Genomic DNA, 22,118 nt, shown 5'->3' with positions numbered 1-22,118 from the left:
ATATAGGCTTCAAATTCACTGCAAATGCAACGTTCCAATCGATCGCATTCCAGAAAAACCCACTCGCAAGATGATTTAAATGCTCTTTTTTTTGGACAATCATGTCATAAGAGCATCTAAATCGTCTATATTTTGTGTTATTGTCTATCCATGGTCAATATTTTTATACTAAATATCAGTTTTAGCCCCATGTGTTGTGCAAAAAAATAATAATTTTAATTATATTGAGTGGATGTTTCTAGATTAATTTATGGGAATTAAACATTAAATTCCTTCCATCTGGCATATAAATTCATGACAGTGATATTTAAAAATCATGTTATATTGTGAATTCTTGTGTGAATGGGATTAGTTTGTTATTTGGATACTTAGGCTATGTAAAAAAAATATCCTTTTCTTAAGAAATGGAACTACAGGACATTCTTAATGGGAAAGTAGTCAAATGGGAAAGTAGTGGGCAATGTCATGCATGCTTTGAAGAGCAAAAACTTGTAGTTTACAATGCCAAAATTGAAAAGTTGAGAAAAAACAAGGTGTACAGAGTTGCTTATTGGTTACAATCTGAGGAGTATGATGATGCTACTGATTATGATATGCCAATGTACCAGCTAGCAACTGATCTTTTCCATGAAGACTTGGTCTATTGCTAGGAATTGTAATTTATTTACCTATCTGTTACGGACTTACAACATATAATACAATAATATTAAAGTTCTGATCTTGGGAATATCACATTTTTGAATTTTCAAGGCAGTCTGGGTGTTTATTACTATTTCCGTCACAACAGTCAATTTTGTAATTTATTACAATTAGGTAATTAACAAATTATATGCTTTAATTTCAGTTCATCCAAGTAAGATGTTTTATATTTGTTTCGGAATGCTTCAATCTATAAGAACTGAACATTTCATTCAGTTCTCTTGATTTTTAAGAAAGTTATGGGCTTTTGACTGTCCTCGATCACAGCTTTTGTGTAAAGTCAATGGAAAAGCGATTTCCAAGTATGAAAATGGCCCAAACTTTTTTAATACTTAAGGTATGAAAGTGAATTAGGTGTCAAATTAAACTTCTTTTTATGCTATCTGATGGGATAAACTGCAGACTTGATTTTTTAAATCTCAAAATTTTGTAACATTGCTACATACTTCACTAGACTAGGGTGTCACCATTTATTATAACTTGTAAAAATGATGGGAAGGCAGCTCTGGACAATATAATACTCACCATTCCTGCTGTTTACGCAGTTCTGCAAGCTCATGGAAGCGCCGAAGTGCCCGCTCCTGCTTTTTCTCGTCTTTCCGTGATTTTGAGGCAACATTTCGAGCAAATTCTCTCTGTTTTAGGTCTTTTAATCTCTGTAATAGTGCAAGAGTGAAAAAAGCGCATCTCAATTAAGTTTCCTAAAACAGTGCTGTTGAAAACATCCCAGTGAAGTGCACCCTTCTTTAAAAAGCTATAGGTCCATCATCGATTCGTGGTCCAGCCCCGATCGGCTGGTTGTATTTAGTGCCAGTGAATTGGAGATAGAGGCAGGGTTGGGATTCATCTTATGCTGAGGAGCAGTGGCCCTACAGATTCATTTCCAGAACAATTTCATCGAAATTATGAATTGTAGTGAAGAACCACATGGTGTAGTAATCAAATAGTATGTTGGCTTTCATTACAAGAGGTTCTGAGTCCTGGAGCAAGGATATCTTTATACAATTTTACAGGGCCTTTATGAGACCACAGCTGGAATGTTAAGAAAGGATGTACTAGCCCTGGAGGCAGTGCAGCGAAGGTTTACAAGATTAATTCCTGCAATGAGGGGATTGACATATGAGGAAAGGTTAAGTAGGCTGGAACTCTACTCTTTGGAGTTTAGAAGAATGAGAGGCGATCTCATTGAAACATATAAGATCGTGAGGGGCCTTGATCGGGTGGATGCACCGAGGATGTTCCCAATGATCGGGGAAACTAGAACTAGGGGACATAGTTGCAGAATAAGGGGGGGCTCTTTTAAAACTGAGATGAGGAAGAACTTCTTCACCCAGAGGGTGGTTAATTTATGGAATTCACTGCCCCAGGGAGCAGTGGAAGCAGAAACTTTAAATATATTTAAGACTAAAATAGATGGTTTTTTAGCTGCCAAGGGGATAAGGGGCTACGGGGAGAGGGCAGGGATATGGACCTAGGTATGGTTAGTATAGTAAGACCTGAGTGATCTCCTGGACAAGTGTCGATCGCCTGGATTGGGGTCGGAGAGGAATTTCCCGGATTTTTTCCCCGAATTGGACCTGGGTTTTTATCCGTTTTTTTGCCTCCCCCAGGAGATCACGAGGTTCTTGGGGTGGAGAGGGGTGATAGCGGTATAAAGGGGAGGGTAGTGTCTTGTGTTCTGTGTCTTGTGTCTACTGTTTGTGGGTAAGTGTGTCTGTTTAGTGTTCAGCCATGAGCGAATGGCGGTGCGGGCTCGACGGACCTGGTGGTCTACTCTCGCACCTACTTTCTATGTTTCTATGTTTCTATGTCATGCAGTATTATAAAGAATAGCAGAACAGGTCAAAGGGCCAACTGACCTTCTCCTACCACCATCTATGCCTCAATACAGCTCATCAGAAAAAAACAGAAATTGTGTCTTAAAAGAAGTTGCCTTTTTCTTGTCCTGGTTTCATTAAGCTGATAAAACATTTACTTTTAATTTTATTTTTAAAAAGTAGTAAACTGCCACGTGGACTTGATTATCTGAACAAGGCAGATTATATTTTAGGTCATATGAACAGAAACTGGCCCTTTGGCCCATGATGCCTGTGTCGCCCATGATACCAAACATCTGTCCCCCTCCACCTCCACCTCCACCTCGTCTATATGTCTAGTCACTGCCTGTTCACGTGTCTGTCTAAATGACTGCTGAACACTGTTATCATATCTGTTTCCATCACCTCCCTAAGCAGCATGTTCCAGGGACCTGGCACTGTATAAAAACATTTGTCTAATAATTCTCCTTTAAGCTTTTCCACTCTCACCTTAAACCTGTGCTCTCTGGTATTTGACATTTGCACCTCGGGACAAAGATTATCTAGCCTATCTATGCCTCTCATAATTGTATACACTTCCATCAGGTTGCCCCTCAGCCTCTGAAGCTCCAGAGAAAATAATCTAAATTTGTCCAACCTCCTCATAGACAATATTTTCTAATCCAGCCAACATCCTACTAAATCTCTATGGATAGACAATTTTAGGAACCAAGCTCTCTTTCGAAAGTATTTTTTACCATACATTGGAAACTGAATAAAATCTCCACATTGTAGGATGTGTAAACTACATGGAGGTTGACTTAGAAAAAAATGTATGTTTCTTCAACAACTTCAATCATAACTGAAAAACAAAGAGAAAGCAATGTCCTAGGTAAGAGGATTGTTGTTTGGGTTATTGTTAATATGCATCACCACACCAGTTTAAGGCAAGAGGGGCAAAATTTAATAGGAACCGGAGGGGCAATTTTTTCACTCAGAGGGTGGGGGTACAGTGGCTTGCAAACGTTTTCATGCCCCTTGAACTTTTCCACATTTTGTCACGTTACAACCACAAACGTAAATGTATTTTATTGGGATTTTATGTGATAGACCAACACAAAGTGGTGCATAATTTGTGAAGTGGAAGGAAAATGATACATGGTTTCCAATTTTTTTACAAATAAAAAACTGAAAAGTGTTGCATGCAAAAGTATTCAGCCCCCCTGAGTCAATACTTTGTAGAACCACCTTTCGCTGCAATTACAGCTGCAAGTCTTTTGGGGTATGTCTCTACCAGCTTTGCATATCTAGAGACTGAAATTTTTGCTCATTCTTCTTTGCAAAATAGCTCAAGCTCAGTCAGATTGGATGGAGAGCGTCTGTGAACAGCAATTTTCAAGTCTTGCCAGAGATTCTCAATTGGATTTAGGTCTGGACTTTGACTGGGCCATTCTAACACATGAATATGCTTTGATCTAAACCATTCCATTATAGCTCTGGCTGTATGTTTAGGGTCGTTGTCCTGCTGGAAGGTGAACCTCCGCCCCAGTCTCAAGTCTTTTGCAGACTCTAACAGGTTTTCTTCCAAGATTGCCCTGTATTTGGCTCCATCCATCTTCCCATCAACTCTGACCAGCTTCCCTGTCCCTGCTGAAGAAAAGCATCCCCACAGCATGATGCTGCCACCACCATGTTTCACAGTGGGGATGGTGTGTTCAGGGTGATGTGCAGTGTTAGTTTTCCGCCACACATAGCGTTTTGCATTTAGGCCAAAAACTTCAATTTTGGTCTCATCTGACCAGAGCACCTTCCTCCACATGTTTGCTGTGTCCCCCACATGGCTTGTGGCAAACTGCAAACGGGACTTCTTATGGCTTTTTTTCAACAATGGCTTTCTTCTTGCCACTCTTCCATAAAGGCCCGATTTGTGGAGTGCACGACTAATAGTTGTCCTGTGGACAGATTCTCCCACCTGAGCTGTGGATCTCTGCAGCTCCTCCAGAATTACCATGGGCCTCTTGGCTGCTTCTCTGATCAATGCTCTCCTTACCCGGCCTGTCAGTTTAGGTGGACGGCCATGTCTTGGTAGGTTTGCAGTTGTGCCATACTCTTTCCATTTTAGGGTGATGGATTGAACAGTGCTCCGTGAGATGTTCAAAGCTTGGGATATTTTTTTATAACCTAACCCTGTTTTAAACTTCTCCACAACTTTATCCCTGACCTGTCTGGTGTGTTCCTTGGGCTTCATGATGCTGTTTGTTCACTAATGTTCTCTAACAAACCTCTGAGGCCTTCACAGAACAGCTGCATGTATACTGAGATTAGATTACACACAAGTGGACTCTATTTACTAATTAGGTGACTTCTGAAGGCAATTGGTTGCACTGGATTTTATTTAGGGGTATCAGAGTAAAGGGGGCTGAATACTTTTACACGCCACACTTTTCAGTTTTTTATTTGTAAAAAAATTTGAAAACCATGTATCATTTTCCTTCCACTTCACAATTATGCGCCACTTTGTGTTGGTCTATCACATAAAATCCCAATAAAATACATTTACGTTTGTGGTTGTAACGTGACAAAATGTGGAAAAGTTAAAGGGGTATGAATACTTTTGCAAGCCACTGTATATAGAATGAACTTCCGGAGGAGGTAGATGAGGCAGATATTATAACAACATCTAAAAATACACCTGGACAGGTACATAGCTTAGGTGGGGCATCTTGGTCAGCATGGACAAGTGGGCCAAAGAGCCTGTATCCTCCCTATATGATTCTATGACATTCTAAGACTTACAGATATAATAGTTTAACAAGTGTAATAGTTTAACAAACAAGTTAGCCATGAAACTTGCATTTTAAGGGTTTTCTATACACAGTGGCCTCCATAATGTTTGGGACAAAAACCCATCATTTATTTATTTGCCTCTGTACTCCACAATTTGAGATTTGTAATAGAAAAAAACATGTGGTTAAAGTGCACATTGTCAGATTTTAATAAAGGCCATTTTTATATATTTTGGTTTCACCATGTAGAAATTACAGCTGTGTTTATACATAGTCTCCCCGTTTCAGGGCACCATAATGTTTGGAACACAGCAATGTCATGAAAATGAAAGTAGCCATGTTTGTTGCATATCCTTTGCATGAAATGACTGCTTAAAGTCTGCGATTCATGGACATCGCTAGTTGCTGGGTGTCTTCTCTGGTGATGCTCTGCCAGGCATGTATTGCAGCCATCTTTAACTTATGCTTGTTTTGGGGGCTAGTCCCCTTAAGTTTTCTCTTCAGCATAGAAAAGACCTGCTCAATTTGGATCAGATCGGGTGATTGATTTGGCCACTCAAGAAATGACTATTGTTTTAGCTTTGAAAAACTCCTTTGTTGCTTTAGCAGTATGTTTGGGATCATTGTCTTGCTGTAGAATGAACCGCCGGCCATTGAGTTTTGAAGCATTTGTTTAAACTTGAGCAGATAGGATGTTTCTATACACTTCAGAATTCATTTTAACTGCAGATGCAGGTTTATACCAGATAGACAGAAAGAGGTGCCACGGGCTGTACTGTGGTGCAGCAGTTGTTACTGCCTTACAGCGCCAGAGACCTGAGTTCGATCCTGACGACGGATGCTATCTTTACTCAATTTGTACATTCTCCCTGTGACCGCATGGGTGTTCCCTGGATGCTCTGCTTTCCTCCCACTTTCGAAAGACATACAGGTTTGTAGGTTAATTTGGCTTTGGTAAAAAAAAATTGTAAATTGATCCTAGTGTGCGTAGGATAGTGCTAGTGTATGTGGATCGTTATGCTAGTGTATGTGGATCGCTGGTCCGCGTGGATCCGGTGCGCCGAAGTTTGCTGGTACAGTCATTTTTAACACTCTTTTAAAGGACGTTTTAAAGCCATTTACTAGTGCCAAGTGTTGGTTAGTTATGAAATATTATATTATTTATGTTTCGGTCATGCAATTTATCCTGCTGCTTGATTTTTTTTCTTTGAAGGAGAAGAATCACAAAGAATTTGGAATTGTGGATGGAAAGGCGAGTACTTACTTCACTTTGGTTGGGGGTCATTTTAAGCTCAAGACACTCATTTTAAGCTCAAGAGTCTGAAGATAAATGTGAAGAATGTGCTTAGGGCAATTTCTTCTGAGTTGTTTCTTTAAATATTAATGGCATATATTAAGTGTACAGGTAATTGTACCAAGGTATCATTAGTGGTGGAATGACTGAATTAGCACTGCCCGTAATTAATTTGTGCTCTAATTGATGTTGCTTCAGTCTTGCTTCTTCCTGACATTTAGCTGCACCAGCTTCCAGCCATTAGCCTTAGCTATCCAGACCTCCCTATCTCCCAGGAGGAGAGCTTAAAATAGAACATAACCTACATTAAAGGCGACATCACCGGCAAGTCATGTAAAAGAAACCCTCAAAAACCAGATTGCTTGTTGGAATAGATTAGCAGATGTGGAGAAATGAAACGATGGGAGAACATCAACAAGAAATGCTGACAGGAGCTCATCATACAAAGAATCCACAGGGAGTTTTGTCTTTTTTTATTTGTACATTTTTTATGAAGTATTAGGACAACTGTTCGCAATGGTGGCTTATGTTTGCTCTTTATCTGAAGGCAAAACAAATTAAATAAAAAGGTCAACAGTCAGAGTGCAACTTAGCTCACAGTAAGAGGTAAGGGGAAGGGGTAGGACAAGAGCCATGGGGTAAGAACTAGCAAGTGACTGGTGGATCCAAGTGAGGAAGTGAATCACTTCTTTAGGGGGTAGAGACGAGAGGAGATGGTAACCAACGCTGGAGTTGGACAAAGAAAGGAAGTGGAGGCAGTAGGACTAGTGGGAGAACTGGGAAGGGGGAGGGGAAGGAGCGAAAAAGCAAGGGCTATCTAAAATTAGAGAAGTTAATGTTGGTACCACTGGGGTGTAAACTACCCAAGCACAATATGAGGTGCTGTTCCTCAAGTGCGCAAGTGATGCTGGGTAGAGAAGGGGGAGGGGATATTCAAAATTCATTTTTATGCCAGTGGCTTAAAGGCTTCCTGGGCGGAATAGGAGCAGCTGTTCTTCCAGTCTGCGTGGCCTCACTAGAGCTGCAAAACGGGAGAGACAGGGTGATGGGATGTCCCAGAGTGGCCTCACCTGTCCTTCATTTTGACAGCAGATCCAGCAGAGATGGAGAAATTCTGCAGTTGTACAGGGCCCTAGTGAGACCACACCTGGAGTATTGTGTGCAGTTTTGGTCCCCTAATTTGAGGAAAGACATTCTTGCTATTGAGGGATTGTAGTGTAGGTTTACAAGGTTGATTCCCGGGATGGCGGGACTGTCATATGCTGAGAGAATGGAGTCGTTGGGCTTGTGCACTCTGGAGTTTAGAAGGATGAGAGGATATCTTATTGAAACATATAAGATTGTTAAGGGTTTGAACACGCTAGAGGCAGGAAACATGTTCCCAATGTTGGGGGAGTCCAGAACCAGGGGCCACAGTTTAAGAATAAGGGGCAAGCCATTTACAACGGAGACGAGGAAATACTTTTTCTCACAGAGTTGTGAGCCTGTGGATTCTCTGCCTCAGAGGGCAGTGGAGGCCGGTTCTCTGGATACTTTCAAAAGAGAGCTAGATAGGGCTCTTAAAGATAGCAGAGTCAGGGGATATGGGGAGAAGGCAAGAACGGGGTACTGATTGGGGATGATCAGCCATGATCACATTGAATGGCGGTGCTGGCTGGAAGGGCTGAATGGCCTACTCCTGCACCTATTGTCTATTGTCTTCCTTTCTCTCCCCCCCCCCCCCCCCGACATCAGTCTGAAGAAAGGTCTCGACCCGAAACGTCGCGTATTCCTTCTCTCCATGGATGCTGCCTCACCCGTTAAGTTTCTCCAGCATTTTTGTCTACCTTTAATTCTCTAGTGATAGTTTGCACATTCTTCACCCTTTAGTATCTACTATATTTTTGGCATGCTTTTCATGTCTTTGCTGACATCTGCTGCCTTTTCATGTCATAAGAAATGACTGAAGGCTGTGTCACATTGATAGCCACCATGCCTAAAAGCAAATTAACTATGAGAAAACAATGCTTCAGTTATAACTCAGGCAGAGACTTGTTTACTCTCACACTAAGCTTTCTAGGTTTGGTTAATTAATTTCATAATCAAATCATTCTCAGGATCACAGCTGAAGAATGAAAGCTTAATTATTAGGACAGCTGAGAAAGAATAATTTCATTTCAACAATATTTTCCAGAACAATTAAACCATACAAAGCGTCAGAATGTATTATGAAAACAATCTAAAATCCCAAGTACCAATGTTCAAAGGCAATTATCACAGTATGAACAGTTCAGATAGAATACAAGGCCAATAAGAACACCAGCTACTTTCATTTTTAAAGAAAGGCTAAGGAGCCTCCAAATCCAATGTTATCAAACTACTTATGTAGGTGAAATAAAAAAGGTGTGTGTGTGTGTGTGAATTTTGTTATATTCCAGACGGCAGAATGAAGAACTAAACTTACAGATTGGTTGCCTCATTGTCACGTGATAATTCATGGCGTCGATTATGGAAAGGCTTCAGCTCTGAGTTCAGAACTGAGTTTAATCCACTATCGATTTCAGTCCAACCATTCATTGTCTTTTCATAGACACTCTTCGGCACAGTGTCTTTCTCCGTTTCTGCTGCAATTTCTGATACAGTCACTGGAAAGTCTTCATCTACAACTTGCAGTGCGTAGATTGAGTTCTCACTTCCCACGACAGAGTTCTCATGGGGCAGCCGGGACAACGCATCTGCAACTGCGTGGCACTTGATATACAGTGGCTTGCAAAAATTTTCATACCCCTTGAACTTTTCCACATTTTGTCACGTTACAACCACAAACGTAAATGTATTTTATTGGGATTTTATGTGATAGACCAACACAAAGTGGTGCATAATTATGAAGTGGAAGGAAAATGACACATGGTTTTCAAATTTTTTTACAAATAAAAAACTGAAAAGTGTGGCGTGCAAAAGTATTCAGCCCCCCTGAGTCAATACTTTGTTGAACCACATTTCGCTGCAATTACAGCTGCAAGTCTTTTGGGGTATGTCTCTACCAGCTTTACACATCAAGAGGCTGAAATTTTTGCCCATTCTTCTTTGCAAAATAGCTCAAACTCAGTCAGATTGGATGGAGAGCGTCTGTGAACAGCAATTTTCAAGTCTTGCCAGAGATTCTCAATTGGATTTAGGTCTGGACTTTGACTGGGCCATTCTAACACATGAATATGCTTTGATCTAAACCATTCCATTGTAGCTCTGGCTGTATGTTTAGGGTCGTTGTCCTGCTGGAAGGTGAACCTCCGCCCCAGTCTCAAGTCTTTTGCAGACTCTAACAGGTTTTCTTCCAAGATTGCCCTGTATTTGGCTCCATCCATCTTCCCATCAGCTCTGACCAGCTTCCCTGTCCCTGCTGAAGAAAAGCATCCTCACAGCATGATGCTGCCACCGCCACGTTTCACAGTGGAGATGGTGTGTTCAGGGTGATGTGCAGTGTTAGTTTTCCGCCACACATAGCGTTTTGCATTTAGGCCAAAAACTTCCATTTTGGTCTCATCTGACCAGAGCACCTTCCTCCACATGTTTGCTGTGTCCCCCACATGGCTTGTGGCAAACTGCAAACAGGACTTCTTATGGCTTTTTTTCAACAATGGCTTTCTTCTTGCCACTCTTCCATAAAGGCCCGATTTGTGGAGTGCACGACTAATAGTTGTCCTGTGGATAGATTCTCCCACCTGAGCTGTGGATCTCTGCAGCTCCTCCAGAGTTACCATGGGCCTCTTGGCTGCTTCTCTGATCAATGCTCTCCTTGCCCGGCCTGTCAGTTTAGGTGGACCGCCATGTCTTGGTAGGTTTGCAGTTGTGCCATACTCTTTCCATTTTCGGATGATGGATTGAACAGTGCTCCGTGAGATGTTCAAAGCTTGGGATATTTTTTTTATAACCTAACCCTGCTTTAAACTTCTCCACAACTTTTTCCCTGACCTGTCTGGTGTGTTCCTTGGGCTTCATGATGCTGTTTGTTTACTAATGTTCTCTAACAAACCTCTGAGGCCTTCACAGAACAGCTGTATTTATACTGAGATTAGATTACACACAAGTGGACTCTATTTACTAATTAGGTGACTTCTGACAGCAATTGGTTGCACTGGATTTTATTTAGGGGTATCAGAGTAAAGGGGGCTGAATACTTTTGCACGCCACACTTGTCAGTTTTTTATTTGTAAAAAAATTTGAAAACCATGTATCATTTTCCTTCCACTTCACAATTATGCGCTACTTTGTGTTGGTCTATCACATAAAATCCCAATAAAATACATTTACGTTTGTGGTTGTAACGTGACAAAATGTAGAAAAGTTCAAGGGGTATGAATACTTTTGCAAGCCACTGTATATGATGGCTTGTGACCAATTTCCATTCAAGTTATTAAAAATTATCATTAAGCCAGACTGGGAAGCAAAATGACAGTAATAAAGGAGTTGGCAAAGTGGGTTCGTAAGGATTATTGCAAGAGGAGAGAATTAGAAGGGTTTAGAATCATAGAGTGATACAGTGCGGAAACAGGCCCTTCGGCCCAACTCGCCCAACACTGTCCCAGCTTCCCTCGTCCCACTTGCCTGCGCTTGGTCCATATCCCTCCAAACCTGTCCTATCCATGTACCTGTCCAACTGTTTCTTAAACAATGGGATAGTCCCCGCCTCAACTACCTCCTCTGGTTGAGGGCTTGAGTTAGAATTGATGTCCTCAGCAGTTGAATACATTGGTTGATGTGAAGGAAATCAATTACTTTAGTTTAGAGATACAAGTTGCTAATGTTTTGAAGATTGAAGTGTTAAAGGTGGTTCGAAAGATGCAAGGATTTGAACTCAAGTTTGAGAACTTTATAGGCAAGGCACTTTTTAATAGATGCAGATAGGAGAGCATTGCGGTAATGGATGGATAGGATTTGGTGCAAGGGGCAAAAGAGCTTTAGATAAACTAAAGTGTACAGACGATAAAATACAACATGGATTAGAATACAACTGAAATACTTGCATCTGCAGATAAAGCATTGATGAAAGTTTCAGCATGAGGTAGGCTGAGGCAGGGGTGCAGATAGGCAAATTGAGCTGGAAATTGTTGGCTTGGTCAACAAAATCATTAAAAGAGCAATCTTATTGTTTGCCTTTGTACTGACCAACTGTAAATCTTTGCATTCTTATTTTTGACAAAATATTATGGATTGAAGTGGAAATGTCATGGAAGTTGGCTTTTCTGCCAGGTATGCAAAAAAGCATCTGAAACAGAACAAAAACCGAAAGGTACCTCTTTCAAGTTGAGTAAAACTGATTCGGCTATCCCATGTCCCAAGTCAGAATCAGCAGAAATGGACACTGCTGTGTCACAGATCTATTTTGAAGTGGGCTTGATCCTGCAGTCAACACTGCATCTATATGGAGAATGCATATCAGGGAAATAAGAGAGGAGGAATGGGACGAATTGAACAAATTTTGGGAACAGATATGGACCCCACAGCCCAATCAGCCTAAGCCAGTCAAGATGTCAGGATCAGTTAAAAAAAAATCAAATCAAATATTACTTGTTAGTTCAAAGTGGTTTAGACCTTTCCCAACAAATTTTCCTTCGCTCAGATCGGAAACCTTCAGCAACTGAACACAAACTTTTTCTATTAATCCCGAATGATAAGTTTCAGAATATTGGTTCTGCGCATTGCATCAATTTACCTGCTTATGAGCATGATCGTAGGAATTGATGTGGTTGTCAAACTCATGATGTTTTTGGTACTGCTTATCACACAATTCACAGTAAAAATTTGCTCTCAGGTCTTCTAAAGCTTTTGCAATTGCCTTTTCCTTTTCAGCATAGTCCTATGAATAAGAGAAAGATGGGAAAACATTAATATGTGAAACTGAGAAGAAAGTCATAAGTAACACAATTGAACTTTGCAAGTAAATACGCACTGGACCTTGGCAGTGTATCTAATGTCATTTAGTTCCTTACAGAGATGGCACTGGGTATATAAATTGATGATTCAGGACTTAATTTAGCAGCAATATGCCTATGTGGACTAGATGAAATGATGCTATTATGCAGGTTTTATGTCCCTGATTCACACTGGCTGTAATCTATTTTGAATAATGTGTATATTATAAAACAGCTCTGACAATAAGACAAATCTTTGGGGGAGCAAGCAGTGGGATACGAGTATTTCTATATATTCGATAACTTGGAGTCTGTATCAAGTTCCCTCAGGACAACTTTACCATCCCTGGAAGCAATGCAACTTTACTACCCCACCACAGAGGAGTAACATAATCTTCATAAAAACAAGAATATTTGTTTTCCTGTTTCCAGCTTAAGCAATTCATAAAAATTGGCAATTCAATGTTATTTACCAAATGTGGCTTTGTATTAAGAGCCTCCAGCTACTAGAGAATAATTGAGAATGTTCAAATATCTAATGCAGAATCCTGATGGCCAGCACAGGGAAGTAGGTGAAACTCTCATACAAGTCACAAACTAATTTGACACAGATTCAGAGATAAAAAGATCAACTTAATATGTCACAATTCATGCAAGCGAAAGGAATCCTAGTTAGCAAAGAGTCCTAAATACAACATAATTTTCACCAACTCAGATGTAAAACTTCAGAAATAGTTTTACATATAGGTAGCATTTTAAACTGCTGCATGAAGAATACATGGAAATCATCATACTTTCTTCAAAATATTACGTTATTTTTTAAATGGTTCTGATAAATGCTGTCAGAAGTTGAAATCTGTCACTCAAATAATAGAAGTTGTCAGACTACTGACGTTGAGTAAGACCGCATATAGTTGTGCAAATTTCAAACGATCCAATGCTGTGATAAGTCTGTAGATAGACTTTAGCTCATTTACAACTCTAAAATTAATTTTACTGTAAGTTTGCTCAGGAAATCTTGAGCCTAACATCAATTATTTTTTACACTCATGCATGTTCTATCTTTCTATAAAAGTAACAGACCTCTCCATATATTCAGAATGATGCTTAACCAGTGCTTCCACACCTCAACATTTTTTTTTCCTGAAATAGAATTCCAAATTACCTGGAATTTGATGGTATTTCCCAGCCTGGTAAGCCTTCCCCAACTGTGCATGTGCGACTGCAACCCCAACTGTGCACGCGCGGATACTGGGCCCACTGCGCCTGCACGGGGAGACGGCATCACTATCACGTCACCGGCGCCATTTTCAATTGTGACGCTGCTGACGGGCCTCCTCCAACTGCGCAGGCGCGGATGGTTGCAAATATACGGGCACATACCTTTTATCCGCAAATCATCCCGCGGGCCTGATTGGACCCCTTTGCGTCTCCCCGCGCGTACACAGTGGGCCCGGTATCTGCTCGTGCACAGTTGGGGCGGCAGTCAAACATGCGCAGTTGGGGAGGGCCGGAAAATTTTCAGAAATTATTATTTAATTTCCCTAAAATTACCTGAAAACAACCAGAATTTCCCGAATTTCGGGTAATTTCCTTCAATATTTAATAGTGGTGAACAGAACTTGCGGATAAATGTAAAAAAGGAACTGCAGCATGGTTTACATAAAACGCAATAAAAGACAAAGTGCTGGACTAATTCGGCGGTTAGTCAGCATCTTTGGAGATCACAAACTTTCCATCAACTGCTTCTCGCAATAATTCTCCTTCCACCCTGTGATCCTACACTCTGCCATGCGCTGGCTGGCACCAGCAGGCCCTCGCTCTGCCTCTCCCGCAGCTCCGGGCCTCACTCACCCAGACCAGCAATGGACCTCAACTTTAATTTATTCTCAGCTGGATCCACATTAGAGTCTGAAGAAGGGACCCGACCCGAAACGTCACCTGCCCATGTTCTCCAGAGATGTTGCCTGACCTGCTGCGTTACTCCAGCACTTTGTGGTCTTTTTTTCACATAAATACATCTTTGGCAAGAACTATACGACTGTTGTCATAACACTGCAAGATCTTTGAAGTACAAACCTGAGAATATGATCTTCTCTTTACTTAAGAGGAATTTGCACTGCTTTCAGACAGAACCCACAAATAATTTGAAAAGCAATCAAGCATATTAAAATAGGCACAACTTTTTACGTCAACAGCCCACACTGGCAATTGTGCACACAAAATAATATGCTTGCTGAAACAAACGGGTCAAATAGAACAAAGATATTGATGGCAAAATATATAAAGTTGAAAAAAGTGTTATAGCTATCTGCTAAATTAATTCAGAAATCACTCATTTTTGATGTTCAGTATCTGCCATTTTTTATGGCCCAAATGTACACTTTTAATGCCTTTTAGTGCAAAAAGCTACATTATGCACACCCAATAACACGAGGATCCAGGAATCTCTGTGTGGCATATGTAAAATGCACGTAGATAACTGATGTGTATGTTTAAGGAATACGTCAAACACATAATAACCAACTTCACACTTAGAACCAAGCACAGGGTGGTCATTTGGCAATGGTTGTGAACCACAATTTGTACCAGTGTGCAGACCACATTTGAAACTGGAACATGGGCAGCAAGGTGAAACTGCCTCGAATTATGTAGCATTTCATTTTTAAGAAAATCATTCTATAGTATATACTGCATTGACTACACACATAATGATTACAACTAAAGCCTCCCATTGATTATTAATCATGCACGATTAAACTCAAATTAATACCAAACCTATAAGAGCATAAAATGTCATTGCTCAGCTCAAAAATATGTGCAAGCTTTGCGAACATCAAGTGCATACTTTCACGTAGTGTCCCAGGTACTCTTCTACATGTACTCCACGCCTGGCCAATGGGTCCTATAAATGTAAATTACATTGCAGTGTTCATCTTTGTGTAGCATGCCAGAGATCCATTCACTGAGTGCAGCTGAAACTGAAGGTTCTTAAATAAGTCAGGAGATTGATGCCTTAAGATCGGTCTGTTATCTAGAATTAACAGTCCGCTGTCTGTCACGCTATTTTCTTTCACAAACTAAGACAGTGTGACTTAAAACATTGGTTGCAGGTGATTGGAAATGCTTGAAAAGCAGCTTACAAAACTTTCAATCACAAACCTGAGCACTCTGTAAGGTTTCAGCAAAATGAACCAGTTTGCTCATAGCAGCCCGAAAAATCTAAACAGAAATGCCACCGTAAAAATACTTAAACACTATTTCTACCCCACTGTAGACAATGGATCTTGTCTACATTGCGGTACAATGCTTAGAACCATATTCTGCATGCTGTAGCTTTCTTATGTGCTCTATCTACTGTGCTCAAATTTGATGTGTTTATACTTATGTATAGTATTAACTAAACTGATTGGACAGTATGCAAAACAAAGCTTTTCACTGTACCTCGTGACAATATTAAACCTAAATCTTCTTTCACTAGCCTAGTTAAATGTCAGTTTTCGGCAAATGGAAGTTTTTACCGCATTATCAGTTTCAGATCAAATGGATAAAACCTTGGGGACTCTGCTGACTATCTCCAACATTGGTCCGTAAAAAAGTTATACATTTTGATAAAATTCATAGGTAGATTTTTTCCACTTTATTTGGGATTATTAACTAACCTGTAAAACTAATGAAATGTCACCAATATTAAGCTTTAACTAAAAATGTGGCTTTGCAACAAAGATGCATTTTAATTTGCCAAAGAAATAATCACAATAATGCTCCAAAGAATGAGGTAGCAATCACAAACTAAAATTTTCAGTGACACTATCTCCTCTCTTTTATTGCTACATCTTACACAAACTTAGACAAGCACAAAGTGTCCAAGTAATTAGCAATTATCAAAACTCTACCTGTATTTCACCGGACCATTCAACTCAAGAATTAAGGGGCTGCCTTTTCTTATGATTTAAAGTGCTGGGTAGGCTGTTTCTTGTTCTAGGCCCACAAAATAGGCCATGCATCTTTAATTGTGCTCAGTAGCAGATCCATTTACCAATTTATGTATCATCGTCCCAATGGGGAAATCTGTCCGATATAGTAGTTATTCGCATGGTTGACATATGATTTCAGAAATATTTAATCAACCTTTGCCAGACCAAGTAAAAGGAACGCCTTCCAGTTTCTGGTACTATGAACAAGGTAAAACATCCTATGATGCTGCATAAAACAAGGTGCAAAAGTACAATATCAAAAGTACTGACCGAAAGACGTAAAGATGTAATTGTTCAGGAACTTTTTGTGAAAAGCACCAGAGAGAGATTTAGAAAGGGGAACCATGGCCAGCAGAGTTTTAAACAATGGTGACTTGGATGGTGGCAGAAAATACAAAAAAATAAGAAGGATATAGAAAAGGAATCAAAATTACAATATTGGTGAGACAGAACTAGGGATGCTAGCAGATCTGACTGCTGTTACAAGGAAGTAGGAGGTCAATGGTAGATTTAAATGAAAAGATGTTAAAATATAGGCTGAAAATCAATGAGAATGTAAATGATATACAAGAGTTTGGACAGAATAGATTTGGTGAGCTGGCATTTAGTGAATAATGGGAAGCTGGGCAGAAGTGGATTGGAACAGTTCAATGTGGAAATAGCAACGGCAGAGAATTATAGCTGATGAGCTGAGGTATTGGAGAAATTAAGTTATCTTTCATATGTAGTGGTAGGTAAGAGCTACACTAAGTCAAGTTACAAGACATGGATTTCTGTCACAATGACAATGCGTTGAACCTAACACAGAAAAATCCTTCACGTTAACTGCTATAGATTTGACAAATACCAAATTGTGTTGCGATTCCTTAGAAAATGAATTTAGCATGCTGAACAGAAGACCAAAAAAAGGATTGAGTGACCACTTTTTCCCCCCAATTGAATATATTCTTATTTTCAGATGTTACTAAAAGATCAATTGCTATTACATTATTGAACCAAATGATAAATATTCTGTTATGAGATCTATTGATAAATGCAGACACACACAGCAATCATTGCAATACTTCAATCTGGGTTTTTGGACTTTAATTTCTTTATTGTGCGTTTTAAAGTTTAAATAGATTGTAAAACCAAGTTATAAATCAAAGGGCCACACAGCAAGTCGTGATTACACATAATTTTATGAAGATTGTGTGCACAAATGCCTTTGCTACAATGAACTCAGTGTAATGCAAGCTTGTTAAAACCATTTCTCATTTAACTAGACATCAAACACGATCTGATAACTGCCATCTATTTCACATCAATGATCTTTTGCACAACAAAATATCAAGGTCAAAGAAACTTTGCTGGAAGATTGTAATTTTAGAAATAACAAGAATCAAAATAAAGGAAGCTGATTATCTTAAATTTGGATATTGTCTTTTAAATATGAAGTACATTATAGATGTCAATGTTTTGGCTTCGACCTATTCTTTCGGAAGACATGCCCATCCCAAACTCAAAAATGAATGTCTTGCTCCAAAGTTAATCTCCGAAAAAAAGTAACTTTTCAATCAATTTGGTACATCTAGTACATACTCTGCTATATTAAGCACAGCTGTAATATTAATGTTGACCCGAGTAACTCTTTCTTCAAGTGGGTGCATTTAAGAGATTGTATGTGAAATTTAGTCCACTATCCAACTGCTTTTCCAGCAAGGACACCATCGTGCTGGAAGTCAGTGTCTCAGCTCCTGCTCCTAATCCCATTCACGAGCTGCTCAACCATCAATGATTCCCTGGGGAAATTCACAACGTGCTAGCGCCAGTATTGGTGCTTCACATTTATCATAGGACTGAATATGTTCCAATCTTTCATAGGAAGATGGGTCATATGGGAGACATCGCAGCATCAGATATTCCACGACAGAGGACACAAAAAAAACGTATTTTCTTCCACAGGAGTAAATTATTAGCAACTGTAGTGCATAGACTTCAGAAAACAAATCCAAAATTCAAAAGGTTTCTTCAGCCGAAATGAATTATAAAAATATCAGCTTGGAACGGCAGACACAAAGAAACCATGTTTGATCAGACCAGTGTGAAATCTTTATGGATGCTCTTTAGTGTGAACGGACAAGGGAAAACACCAAATTGGCTCTGCATTTGGATTTCATGACCTGGTTATGCCAGGATTCCATCTGGAATCTAAACCAGGGCATGAAATTTGAATATTAAATCCATTGCAATCACAGAACTTACTATTTTAATTTATACCTGTTGGATTGAACTTTGAATAACTTACAAAAATGCATTTGTGGCACTGTTCACACGGCAGTCCTTACAAACTTATACTCAAGTTGAAGTAGATGCAGTGTAAATTAAAGGTGAGGGCGAGAAAACAAAATCAACCAGGGAGGGATAAAAATGACAAACCAAAGGGGTTTGATTTCAATACTGAGGTAATAGGCTGGGTCCTAATGTAGAATGCACTGAGGACTTTGGTAACATCTTAATTTTCCATTTTTTAAACTGCCCACATACTGAATCACAAACTATGATGTGCTCCTAATTATGGAATGTCACAAACTCGCGTGGTAAGCAGAGACCATAGATACCCACAGATGGTGTATTAGTGGAACAGGTTACATTTTCACAGATACCTGCAAATACTCAAACAACTAGACCATGCAAGTCATGCTTATATTTAATACAAACTAGTTAGCAAATCTGAAGAAGGGTCTCGACCCTAAACGTCACCCATTCCTTCTCTTCAGAGATGCTGCCTGACCCGCTGAGTTACTCCAGCTTTCTGTGCCTATCTTCTCCCACAAGATAACTTTGTTTTATCACATCTGCTGATTTGGGGTAGCAAGCTTTGGTGTGAGAGTATTCAGCTGGTTCAGGAAGATATGGGAGGCCCCCAAACTACTTTTACGATTTGAAGAAGGGTCTAGACCCGAAATTTCACCTATTCCTTTCCTCCAGAGATGCTGTCTGACCCACTGAGTTACTCCAGCTCTGCGTGCCTATTACAATTTTGTTTCTGCTTTGAACACTACACTTGAAATGTGAACCTGCATTTTTTGCTGGCTTACATTGTACTGTACTTGCCTGCTACAGAAAAGTATTGGATATACTGAATGAAATGGTGATGCTGAGTAAAGGTGTATGACTTTGAAAATAGAAATCAACAATAGGTTTTGGTCTATTATGGTCTAGTTACCTAGTACAGGTACCTTTGATTATTAATTTATAGACTTCTTGATTGTATATTTATTTGCTGTGTTGTATTGATGGGCCTGTTTAGCTGCAGCAAGAGGCATTTCATTGTTGCAATCCTGGTACATATGGTAATTAAACACACTTCTCTAGGTATGATAAAATGGGTTAGCATGATAAGAATGCTGGCAGTTAAATTAATTGGGAAAAAAACGATCAAATGAGTTAAACGCATCCAGAAATGACCAGACAAATTTCCAGAATGGCAAGATTCAAAATGCAAGCAAGACAGTGGTTACATTGCACGCTGAAACCTGGCTCTGATAACATTGTGAAAAATGGATAAACAATTGAACTGACGATCAAGTACAGGTGCACAACCTTTTATCCGAAGTTCCAAATAACGAAAACCTCCGAATAGCGGACATTTTTTCGGTCCTTGAAGAAAGGTCCTTGAAAACGTTCACCGAGGGCGGCCCGCAGAGGTGACAGCGGAACCTCCGGTCGGTCCTTGAAGAAAGGGGAACTAAATCCCGATTCATAAAAGAGAAGGTGAGGGTATATTGCGCGGGAGGGTTAATAATTGACAATATGCTGCTGCCTGCCCGCTGAGTTAAAAAGTTCCCACGGTAGACTCACGATACACAGTGTATCGTGAGTCTTGCGTGGGAACTTTTTAACTCAGCGGGCAGGCAGCAGCAGATTGTCGCTCCCTTCAGTTTCACCCCACCTACACCCCTCTGCTTCCCGGCCATGTGTGTGACCCCTTCCCTCCCCTCTCCAGCTCCCCGCTCATTGCACCGGCGCGGGGGCTTTGCACTGTCTTCACGTCGGCGATGACAGCAGGTCAGTGCCAGTCACTGGAGACGTCAGGACCAACGGGACACCGACCCCCAGGCCCACTGCAAGCACGGAGATCCCAGAGACCCACAGCCAGCAGCAGCCCAGCCCCGTTCCAACTCCAGAGGAAAACTGCAAACTGGCCGGAGACGTCAGGACCACCAGAAGCCGTTCCCCGAGCTGCGCCCCCTCATCGGGACACCGACCCCCAGGCCCACTGCAAGCACGGAGATCCCAGAGACCCACAGCCAACAGCAGCCCAGCCCAGCCCCGCTCCAACTACAGAGGAACCTGGGTTGCGGATGACGGGGCGCAGCTCGGGGCGTCGTAGGGGCCCATCGGGGAGCGGGTTCCTGTTGGTCCTGACGTCTCCGGCCACTTGCCATCCTCCGGGAACTGTACCGCCCTTGCAGGAGAGTGGGGTTGTTTGCAGTTGCAGAGGGAGGGGGCAAGGGCGGTACAGTTCCCAGTCTCAGCTCCAGTCCAGGGGGGTGGCCGGAGACGTCAGGACCAACGGGACACCGACCCCCAGGCCCACTGCAAGCACGGAGATCCAGAGACCCACAGCCAGCAGCAACTCCAGCCCAGCCCCGCTCCAACTCCAGAGGAACACGTAGGGGCAGAAGCTGATGGTGTGCAAGGTACGTCTTGTTCTTGGGGTGGCGGATGAGGGGGCGCAGCTCGGGCTGTGGGCAAACTGCCACTTGTCGCCGTAGCGGCCCATCGGGGAGCGGATTCCTCTGGAGTTGGAGGGGGAGGGGGGTATTGTGCTGTTTGATCGCCCCCTGCTATCCCAGGGACAGGGAGACACAGCGGCTTTTTATACTGGTGGGCAATCACTTCCAAAGTTCTGCCCACACAGTCAGTACACCTCTCCTACACTGCATTTCATACAAACATTTATTCTGCAAGAAAAAACTACATTGAAGACTCAAACTCACGACCGAGTAACTGCCGGGATCAAGGCGCAAACTCGCGACCTTGCGGATATGAGCCGAGCACTCTACCACTGAGCCAGCCATTAAAATCTACGCTAAAAAATTTCCATTCCGAAGGCCGACAAATTCTGAATTACGAAAAGTGTCTGGTCCCAAGGCTTTCGGATAAAAGGTTGTGCACCTGTACTTCTATTGAAATTGAACATTCGGAGTAGGAAGTTAGAATATTCAAGCAGCTAACTGGATAAAACAATTGGAGGCTTAAGTGGCAATCCACCCATGGGGTTAGTTTTGAATAAAACGCAAAACTATTGAAAGGTACTGTAAAAAACATAAAGTGTTTAAGAATGAACTGCAGATGCTGGAAAAATCAAAGGTAGACAAAAATGCTGGAGAAACTCAGCGGGTGAGGCAGCAACAATGAAGAGATAAATAACTGATATAAAAAATATATAAATAACTGATTTTATTTAGACTCATCAAGTGAACCAGAAATATTAAATGCTTTCATAAAAGGTTCAAGAGAATGTAGATATGCCCGTCTCTGCTATTTTGATCAACAATTTACCTTCATTTGATTCAATTTGGGAAAACAATCTGATTGTTGTTGAAATTCAAACAATCCAAGTGATGAGTGCCAGCTTTTGTTCTGCCTCTCACTGTTTGACCTAAACAACCCTGTGAAGTTCCCAC

The 22,118-nt window shown here is 40.9% G+C and overlaps 1 protein-coding gene across 11 annotated transcripts in view; it reads right to left on the bottom strand.

The window, feature by feature from the left end:
* gpatch8 (G-patch domain containing 8) overlaps nucleotides 1-22,118 on the bottom strand; it is a 154,254-nt gene that overhangs the window by 7,146 nt on the left and 124,990 nt on the right. For all 11 annotated transcript variants that reach the window (XM_033035398.1, XM_033035399.1, XM_033035405.1 and 8 more), the window contains 2 exons: nucleotides 12,268-12,411; nucleotides 1,225-1,355 (listed from right to left, as the gene is read on the bottom strand). In XM_033035398.1, the coding sequence (XP_032891289.1) occupies nucleotides 1,225-1,355; nucleotides 12,268-12,411 (275 nt within the window). The remainder of the gene's footprint in view (nucleotides 1-1,224; nucleotides 1,356-12,267; nucleotides 12,412-22,118) is intronic.

This window comes from Amblyraja radiata, chromosome 16 (genome assembly GCF_010909765.2).
Source record: "Amblyraja radiata isolate CabotCenter1 chromosome 16, sAmbRad1.1.pri, whole genome shotgun sequence".
Taxonomy (NCBI): Eukaryota; Metazoa; Chordata; class Chondrichthyes; order Rajiformes; family Rajidae; genus Amblyraja; species Amblyraja radiata.
Note: the sequence above shows the minus strand (reverse complement) of the source record. Positions and strands in the feature narration are given on the sequence as shown.